The sequence below is a fragment of the Cyrtonyx montezumae genome, unplaced genomic scaffold (assembly GCF_038088225.1).
Source record: "Cyrtonyx montezumae isolate F1298 unplaced genomic scaffold, pur_monq_1.0 scaffold_1, whole genome shotgun sequence".
NCBI classification, from domain to species: Eukaryota; Metazoa; Chordata; class Aves; order Galliformes; family Odontophoridae; genus Cyrtonyx; species Cyrtonyx montezumae.
This window is the reverse complement of record NW_027071825.1, coordinates 14,871,297-14,880,766: the sequence shown is the minus strand read 5'-3', so window position 1 is coordinate 14,880,766 and position 9,470 is coordinate 14,871,297. Positions and strand designations below refer to the sequence as shown.

The following is a 9,470-nucleotide window of genomic DNA, read 5'->3' as shown; positions in this document are numbered from 1 at the left end:
GGAGTTCGCGGGGGTCACCGGGGAACGCCGCGGGCAGGGCGTGAATTACCGGTGCAGGACCAGCAGGACGAGGCGGGAGAGCAAGCTGCCTCGCTTCCGCACTGTCCTCCTCCTGTGCCCTGGGGCTGCCGTCGGTGGGCACCCGTAGTCTTGGCGGCCGGGAGTGCATCAGTGCCCGACCATTCTCCTTAGACCCGATCGTGTCTCTACGGCCGCCGAGCCCTCGGCACGCCCGCCTCGGCCCGGCCCGCTCCTCGCCGGCGTTAGGGCCACGGCTGCCGGGCTGGGGTCGGGCAGGTCCCGTTGCTTGGACAAGACCGGGCCGCGGGCACGGGAGGGTCAGCAGGGGCCTTGGAAATGGCAATTCGGAGTAAAATGTAACTCAGAGAACTCTGAATCATTCATTACCACCTTATAATTACTCTGCTAATTAGGTTGACACGGAACTTAATCAGGATTAATACGACGCCTTGTCACTGGCAGTTCCCATTACTCTGACATCCAACCAGGGAGCGTCCCGCCGCCGCCAACACGGGCTGCTGCTGCTCCCTGGGGCTCGGGCCGGCCCGCTCCTGCCTTCGGCGCGGCCCCGACAGCACCCGCAGCGCGCGCTCCCGCACTCCCCGGCCTCCGAATTCCGGCGGGGCCGCTCCTCTCGCCCTCCGCAGTTCCCTCTGCGCCCTTTCCTTCCCCCCTCCTCCGCTCGCGCTGTGCCTCGCCTCCCCCCGTCCCGCCGGTGCCCGGACCCCGACGGGGCGGCGCTGCGAACGTCGAGGCCGAGCGCGGGGCGGAGGAGGGCGGCGGGGCCGGGGCCGGGGCCGACGGCGGCCGCCGCCGCCGCTCATTGGTTGCCTCCCGCACGGCGTCAGCCCCCGCTCCGCGGGCCGCCAATGGGGGCGGGCGGCGGCGGCGGAAAAAGCCCGGGTTTATAATAACCCGCGGGGGTCGCGGCGGCGGCGGCCGTGACGTCACGGGGGGAGTCGCCGCCGCCGAGAGGAGCCGGCCGGCACGGGCGGGCGCGCCGCAGTGGCCGGAGTCCGCCCCGCTCGCGCCTCTCCCGCCGCGCAACTTCCCGCAAACTTCGGCGGTTCGGCCCGGCCCTGCCCGGCCCGGCGGCGATGCGGCGCCCGGCAGGGGCCCCGCGCTAAGTGCCCCCCGTCTGCCGCCGGCGCCGCAGGTGCGCGGAGCTCGGGGCAGCCCCCCCCCATCCCCCCCCGGCGCGGGGCCCCCCGGGATGCGGGCGCGCCGCTAGCGGGCCGCCATGGAGGGGCCGAGCGGCTCCAGCTTCGGGATAGACACGATCCTGGCGGGCGGCGGCTCCGGCAGCCCCGGCGTCATGAACGGAGACTTTCGACCGCACGGCGACGGCCGGCCCGCGGATTTCCGGAGCCAGGCCACGCCGTCCCCCTGCTCTGAGATCGACACCGTGGGGACGGCGCCGTCGTCGCCGGTGTCGGTGACTATGGAACACCCCGAGCCGCGCCTGACGGCCGCCGAGAGCCTCCCCCCGCCGCCGCACCGCCTGCACCTCGGCCCGCACCCGCCGCCGCCCGGCCTGCAGCCGTCGCCCCCGCAGCCGCCGCCGCCCCAGCTGGGCTCGGCCGGCGCCGGCCCCCGGACTGCCACCTCCTCGTTTTTAATTAAGGACATTTTGGGCGACGGCAAACCGCTGGCGGCGTGCGCGCCTTACAGCACCAGCGTCCCCTCGCCCCATCACACCCCTAAGCAGGAGGGCGGCGCGGCCCCGGAGAGCTTTCGGCCGAAGCTGGAGCAGGAGGACAAGGCCAAGCTCGACAAACGCGAGGACGCGCAGGGCGACATCAAATGCCACGGTGAGTGCGGGCGGAGCGGTGAGTGCGGGGCTGTGCACGGCGGAACGCGGCGGGGCCGTGTGCTGCGCTGCTCGGTGCCATCCGCCGCGGTCGGGAAGAGCCCGGTGCTGCTCCCCCAGGGCCCACACTCCTCTTTCTACAAACGTATTTTTATTTATTTCTGTGTGTAGTTTAACTTACTAGTTTTAATTACGAATAGGCCGAGCGGTGAGGTCGCGTTTGGAGCCGAAATGCGTGTATTTGTAACGCAGACGAGCACAAACCCGTGCCCGGCTTTCGAGGAACCGTGCGCAGCACGGCTTTAATTCGTTCGATATAAATGAAAAGAAGGAAAAGCAAATAAATGAACCGAAACGACGAAGCACTTCCCCCCGACCAGCACCAGATAAACGAAAACAACTTTTAATTAAACGGCCGAGCAAACGGAGCGATGGGCAGGGGGAGTCCGGGGCTTTGTGCTTTCCTCTCACAGCCCCAGTTGTTGCCCTGCGCTTCGGGACCAAAGGTCCGTTCCTCTGCTCGTTTCATTTTAAGTTTTTGAGGGCGGATTTGGTGCTCCCGGGCAAGCCCCGGTCTGTGCCCGAGCGTAGCGATGTGCGCGGGGAAGGAGTACGGAAGGGGCTGTGCCCGGGCACGGAGCGCGCTGCGAACCGCCGGGGCCGGGCCACGTTGTTCTCCTTTCGCCCCGTCGCCGTGTTTTGCGGGGCTCGGGAGCGGCATGTGCCGCCCGTTTCGCTATTTCCGCGCTGGCGCCGAGCGCCCTGAGCAGCTGAACGGCCCGGCCCGGCTGTCTGCACGCCCCGCGCTCCCCAGTGGGGCAATTAGGGAGATTATGGTTCGTCCTACGGGGAGGATCAAGGAGCGCTGCGGCCCCGGACAGCGTTCGGGCTGAGGAATCGATGTCCCGGCGTGGCGGGCGGGGGAGAGGGCGAGAAAGCAACGAAAGCCCCGCGGGTGGCACACAGAGAGCGTTCCCGGGGAGCCCGGGCTGGGGCTGGGTCCGGAACCGGGTCCCGCCGCCCCTCACCGCGCCTCGGTTCGCTGCAGGCACAAAGGAGGAGGGCGACCGGGAGATTTCGAGCAGCCGGGACAGCCCGCCGGTGCGGGCCAAGAAGCCGCGCAAAGCGCGCACCGCCTTCTCGGACCACCAGCTGAACCAGCTGGAGCGCAGCTTCGAGCGCCAGAAGTACCTGAGCGTGCAGGACCGCATGGACCTGGCCGCCGCGCTCAACCTCACCGACACGCAGGTGAAGACGTGGTACCAGAACCGCAGGTAAGCGGCCCCGACGGGGCGGCCGCGGGCCCGGCGCTGAGCGGGGGGGTGCTCCGTGCGGTTGTCGCCGCTGCCGTAATTTTCTGTCTCATTACATACGGTTGCGGCCACCCTAATTCTGTCGGAAAACATTAATGTCACCGCGCCGGGCCGCCATGTTTATTAATTTGGCCGCCGCGCGTGTGCGTGTGTCCGCGTGCGGGGCCGTGCGGGGTTCGGGGAGGGAAGGGCCCGGCCGTGCCCCCCGCGGCCCCCGCCCGCAGCCGCCCCTTTGCTCCCCCCCCCAGGACCAAGTGGAAGCGGCAGACGGCGGTGGGACTGGAGCTGCTGGCCGAGGCCGGCAACTACTCGGCCCTGCAGAGGATGTTCCCTTCGCCCTATTTCTACCACCCCAGCCTGCTGGGCAGCATGGACAGCACCACGGCGGCCGCGGCGGCCGCGGCCATGTACAGCAGCATGTACCGGACTCCCCCTGCGCCGCACCCTCAGCTCCAGCGGCCGCTGGTGCCGCGGGTGCTCATCCACGGGCTGGGGCCCGGCGGGCAGCCGGCTCTCAACCCGCTGGGCAGCCCCATGCCGGGCACCCCGCACCCGCGGTGAGACGGCACCGCGCTCCCCACCAGCCCTTCCCCTCCCCGTCCCCGACCGAGCCCCAGCACCGCGGAGAAGGCAGCGAGGGGAAGCCCGGGGGCTCCGGGCAGCCGCCGGCGGAGTGGCGAGCGCTCAGAGCGGGGACTCTCGAACCGCGCGGCCGCGGAGCGCAGCCCGTAAGTGGAACGAGCACACGCGGGGGGCAGAGCCCCCGCCGCCGGGACTCGGAGCGCGGGCAGCGGGCAGGGGGCGGAGGGAGCGGCCGTAGCGGCGTGGAGGGCCGAGGGCCGCCCCGCCCGTCGGAGAGAGCGCCGGCGAACGGAGATCTTTGCACTGATTTTTCTCATGACCTTTTTTTTTTCTTTTGTCTTTTTTTTTTTTTGTCTTTCTTATCGGAAAGCGGCATGCTCCCCAGTGCGGACAGTTGTACAGACCGAGTGCTGAGTGCTATATCATATTTATTATATGTCGTCCAAAAAAAAAAAAAAAAAGAAAAGAAAAAAAAAAAAAGAAACATTCACTTCTCTACGTTAGTTTAAAACGAACGAACGTGGTTCTCCCTGTCCCTTTTCATGTCTTTTTGGATTCAGTAAAATAAATGCTTAGATGATGAAATATAGATTTTTTGGTGACTGAAAAATTACAGGGAAAAAAAAAAGAAATAAACTTTATCTTTTTTTAACAAACGTGGAAACTCAGGGCAGCTAATTTTCCCCGTGCCGAGAATGCAGGGAGCTTGGAGCTGTAAAGGCAAGCGCCATGCTGTTTTACAATTACTATTATTGTTATTTTAGTTGTTTCATAACCGGCGATTTTTTTTTCCTCTGCATTTTGAAGGGAAAAAGAAAACCAACGCAAAACCCTAAAAGCCACCGCGCTGCAGGTGCGGGTCTCTGCCGTTATCTGAAGCGCCTGGGCCAGGCGGCTGTGGCGGGCGGGGCAGGCCGGGCCGGGCAGTGAGATCCGCACGGGGGTGAGTACCGAGGGGACTCGGGAGCGGAGCCCCACAGCCCCGCCGCCGTCGCCCCCCCCGGCGGACACTTCCCTGCCCGGTGCCTTCCGGGCCCGTGGGGGTTGGAGGTGGGAGGAGAGCGGCGCGGGCCGGGGTGGCTGCCCTCCGCCGGGCAGCAGCCTTCGGAGGTAGGTCAGCACCCCTCGCGAAATTAGAAAGTTATACAGCAATTACCCATAAAACATTCATAAAGCCCAATGCTATGTTCTCCTCTGAGGGTTTGTCTTTGCTTTCTTTTTTCTTTTTTCTTCTTTTTTTTTTTTTTTCCCTCTCGGGTTCCCTTTCTCTTTTTCTTGAAGAGACACAGGAAGGGGAGTTAAAAAAAAAAAAAGAAAAAAAGAAAAAGCCAACGAAAAAAGAGACCGAGAAGCCTCCGGGCACGTTTATTTGGGCTTTGCTAATTAGTGAGCGGCTTGCCGCTCTCTCTGCTAATAAATTCGCGTTAAACCATATTGACCCCTGCCTTGATCTAACAAAGGGGAGCGGCCCGGGAACGCCCCCCCGCTCCGCTCCGCACCGGGCGGCGGCCGCCGGCACTCCCCGCGGCCCCGGCGGAAGCGGGGGAACGTGGCCGGGGCGGGGCGGGACACAGGGCCCGGCCGCCTTCGAACAACGCATCCTGGGCCGCTTCCTTGCGAAGGGAGGCGACCCTGCTGGAAGAGCGGCCCCGGCTTCATTGTTCTTCTCGGTGGGGTTGAGTGTTCGCGGCACAAAGTCGCTAAGAAGTAGTAAGTATGAGGGAAGGAAGTTCGTGGTAAATATCTGAGTGAACGTCTCCCCGGCGGCGGCCGAGGGGCTCCCGGTGGGGGAGGGGCGGGGGACAGGTAGGGGGTCTTCCTGCGGTGTTCTCCCAGCCCCGTCTGGAGGGTGTGGAGGAGGGCTGAGGCCCCAGTCGCTGCCCTTTATCTCCCCTTTCGGCTTTTTGGGAAGCGAGACTGGAAGGGAAATGCGAACGCCCACCGGGCCAGAGCAAACCCTCGGGATGGTTGCGGATGCGAACGAATAAAGCCGGCCGCCTCCGGACAGAGGGGCTCTCAGCTCTGAACCCCGGGGAACGAAGAGCCCTCGGTGGTACCGCGGCGTCTCTGCGCCTGTCCTCAGCACCGCGGACAGCTCCGGGGGCTTGGAACGGCGCGGCACGGCTCGGAACAGCTCGGCACGGCCCGTGGCCGTGAGAACCCCGTGGCCTCGTTCCCCGGTGCCTGGCAGCAGGCCGTGCATATAGGATGCAGGAAGCTGAGATGAAGATGGAAGAGGCCGAGACTCGTCCCGAGGCTGGGGCTGTCCTAGGGCTCCGTCCCGCGCCCGTGTTTCCCCGCTGCAACCGGAGGGGAAGGAAAGCGGGACGCGGCCGCTCCGCTTCTGCTCGCCTCGCTCTGGAGTGACACCGGAGCGGTGGCACGCGGGACCCCCTGGTCGTCTTCCGTCTTCCGTTGGTTTGTTCCTGCAGCAACGGGATCAGAGTAATTATTGCCTGCGGGGCTCAGCTCGGCAGTCGCCAGAGCGGGAGGTGAGGCGGTGGGGACGGAGCGGAGCGATGCCGCCGCGATGTGCCTCCCCAGTCCCACTGTTTCCCCGGACTCTCCCGGCGCTACCCGCAGCACGAACGGTCCACGCTCCCATCGCCAGAGCCCGGCGCTGCCCGCAGCCCCGCTTCACGTCCAGGAGGGTTTTAACTTTTGCTGTTTTCTCCTTTTGCAGAGTTAATCTTCCTTCAAACCCAGGCGACGCTCCCATGGGGCCACGTACCGTGAGTCGCCTTACATCCCGCTGCATCCCACTCGGGTAACTCAGCGTGGGGTGGGTGCTGCCGGGCCGGATTCACCCGGGGAAGGGGCAAAGTTCTTCGAAATGTCAGAAACAGCCCCAGCCCACGGGTGTCGGTGCCAAGCGGAGAATACCCGTTGCAGGTTGGAATTACGCGGCTTTCCCCCTTCATTTCTGTCCCGCCTCAGGGCCCGCTCTCTCGTCGGAGACCCCGAGCGGGTTCCTTCCCAGCGGCCGCTGGAATGCGGGGTCCCGTCTGTGGATACGGGAGCACAGCACAAACCGTTCCTCCCTGCGAGAGCAGCCGTCGGCTCCGCTCTGGGGAAAGCATCGAAATATCCCCGGGGGGCCCTTGCGGGGGGCATCCGATGGAACCCGACACCCCCGGGAACGGCGTAGGATGGAGGGGGGGAGGGATGAGATCGGCGGCCCACAGAGCGCCTTTCTTCGCTGCCCCGTTCCCCGGAGGTGCCGCTGAACTTCGCTCTTTCCCGAGGCCGTCCTGGGCCGTCGGGCAGCCGGAGCGGGCGCACTCCCAGGCGGTGCGCAGGGCCGGCAGGGCACCCATCACATCAAAACCCCGTTTCCATATTCATATGCCCTATTTTCCACGAGCCGTTTCTATTAATGGAAGCGTACAAACGCTGCTCCTCAAAATTAGCGGATTTCAAAGGAGCTCAGACGAGGCGACCCGAGCCGCCGGGGCTGGGCTCGCCGTGCCGCCTCCCGACCGCGCTGCGGAGTCCCGCACAGCCCCCGACCCCTCGGGCTGTGGCCCCACTCCCGTCCTGCACACGCGTTCCGCCCCTCCTCGTCCGAGGCCGCCGCGTTTCCCCGTCTCCGAGAGCCCATGTAGTGCGCTTTAATTGCCACATTTTCAAACCGTGGTAATGGTGGGGCTGTCTTAGTAATTACCTTAATGAGATAACACCTTTCCTTCCCTCAGCCTACTCATTATCACGCTTCTTGTTCAAATTTCAGCTACAAAGAGCTATACTTAAAAAAAAAAAAAAAAGATGCGGGGAGAAGTCTGAAATTTGTTTGAGGTCTCATCCCTCAAAACAAGGACCTTACACGGATCACTGACATACAAAGAGAAACCTACACCCATTCCAAGAAAGGTTGGTAGAAGTAACCAAACATCTGGGGTACCCCTTAATTATTCTTGGTTGGCTCCTTTAGCTTGACCTGTAGGGATGTGAGGGTGTCAAAGTGATGAATTTTAAGATGTTGGGCTGTGAAGACGTGCAGCTGCAAGACTGATGGATTTAGGAAGGGAATGGTAACAAGGTTAGCTGCATGTGAAGTGTGAATTGAGATTTTTGCAAAGAGACTGTGATTGCAGATGGGCATAATGTTGTACCCTTGCATGAAATCTTGCTATTATTGTATAATGGTCAGACAGAGTGTGAAATGACTTACTACTTTACTTTTACTCTTTAATGAAGTTGGGTAGGGGAGGAGAACTACCAGGAAATCGATAGTGGCTGTGAGCGGAAACTCTATGACAGGTGCTGAGACATTAAATATTTATTTAGCTTTTTGCTCCCTTCCTCCCCTTCTCCCCTCCCTGATTTTCTGCTGTATCAGAACGCAAACAAGAATCCAACAGAGGACCTGGGCAGAGAGGAAGATGCTTTCTCTACCTCACTTTCTGCAGTACACAAGAAGCGGGTGTTGCTGCATGGCAGTGCGGCGTATATGTGCTCTATGTAAACTATGAGACAGCTCCCTCCATTCAGGCTGCACGCGCACACTTTCTAGATAGGTATTGAGCTGTTCAACGTGTATCCCTCTCCTAGTGCCTACTGCCAGCATGTGATAAGTTGTAGCATACTGCTATGACCCCATATAAATTACAGCGGGCTCCTCTCCATCTCAGCATCTCGTTCTCTGGTGTGCACCGAGCGGAGCTGCCCACATGGTGCTTTTATTCCAGGAAGATGGAGCGAAATATCTGTGCCTGCTCTTCTGCGTAGCACTGTGCAGGTACCTTCGCAGACATCTTGTCAGCAGTGTCACACGTGGCCGGGGCAGAGCAGCTATTAGCGGAATTTACCATTCCATTGTTCAGCTGCACTAGTCTCTATGAATATGCAGTGAGGAAAAGGAAATGGAGCTGCTCCCTCTGGGTGCTGTCCTAAAAAAGAGGATGGTCTGACAAATGCTGTCCCTGCACCTGGGCTTAGCGAGCTTCCTTTCTCTCACTGAGCACTTTATCTCCCTGTCTGGCACACGCAGCAGAGGTGCAGCTCCTCGAGTGCCTTCCTCTCAGCAGCACACAGCCTGGGAGCTCTTGGGCTGGGCCTCTGCCTCACAGCCTCCCCCAGCTCTTTTCCTCACAACAGGTGCAGTCCTTCCCTGGAGCTCTCAGCAAGGCTGTGCCCTGTGTATGCCGTGGGGGTTGGCACTGTTACCTCCTCAGAAGTCGGGAAGAACAAGAAAGCTGGGGAATAACTGCCTAACTGGTCTTTGTTAGCACATAGGACTTAATGAAGGCAGTATTGTGTAGAGCAGGGCACATGTCTGAGAACAGCCTTTATCCTTACAGCAGTCCGTCATCTTTCCTTCTGGCGCTCATGCCTCAGCGCTGAGCAAGTACAGCATTATGGAAGAGAGCCCCATTGCCATATATTAACATCCCATCATGAGGTCCTCTTCTTTTCTGAGAGAGGCAAAGGACCCTGAGATGTGCATGGGTTTGTTTCAAGTGGTGTCCTGTCAGTTTGGGAAAGGAAAGCTGAGGAAGCAGCCTGTGGGGGGGACTTGCCACCAGTAAACTGTCTGGGTACTGAGTTCAGGTACTGCCACCATCCCTGTATTAAAACAACACAGCCCCTTGCAGCCGGAGCAGTATGGCGCAGTGTGACACGCAGCACTGTGCCTCTTCCATGGAGACTAAGCTCATTACAGTACAGTATTCTAAAACATGCTTAACCTCTCCAGGCTTGGGTGTTGTATCCCAAATCTACTGTGGAGCATGGACACCCCAATT

At 61.5% G+C, this 9,470-nt stretch overlaps 1 protein-coding gene across 1 annotated transcript; it reads left to right on the top strand.

Annotated features, from left to right (window-relative positions):
- Positions 1 to 1,261: 1,261 nt before the first annotated feature.
- Positions 1,262 to 3,705, top strand: BARHL2 (BarH like homeobox 2). Its single transcript, XM_065746537.1, has 3 exons — positions 1,262 to 1,832; positions 2,880 to 3,105; positions 3,393 to 3,705. Exons 1-3 carry the CDS (start codon positions 1,262 to 1,264, stop codon positions 3,703 to 3,705), a joined length of 1,110 nt encoding a protein of 369 aa, XP_065602609.1.
- The last annotated feature ends 5,765 nt before the right edge of the window (positions 3,706 to 9,470 follow it).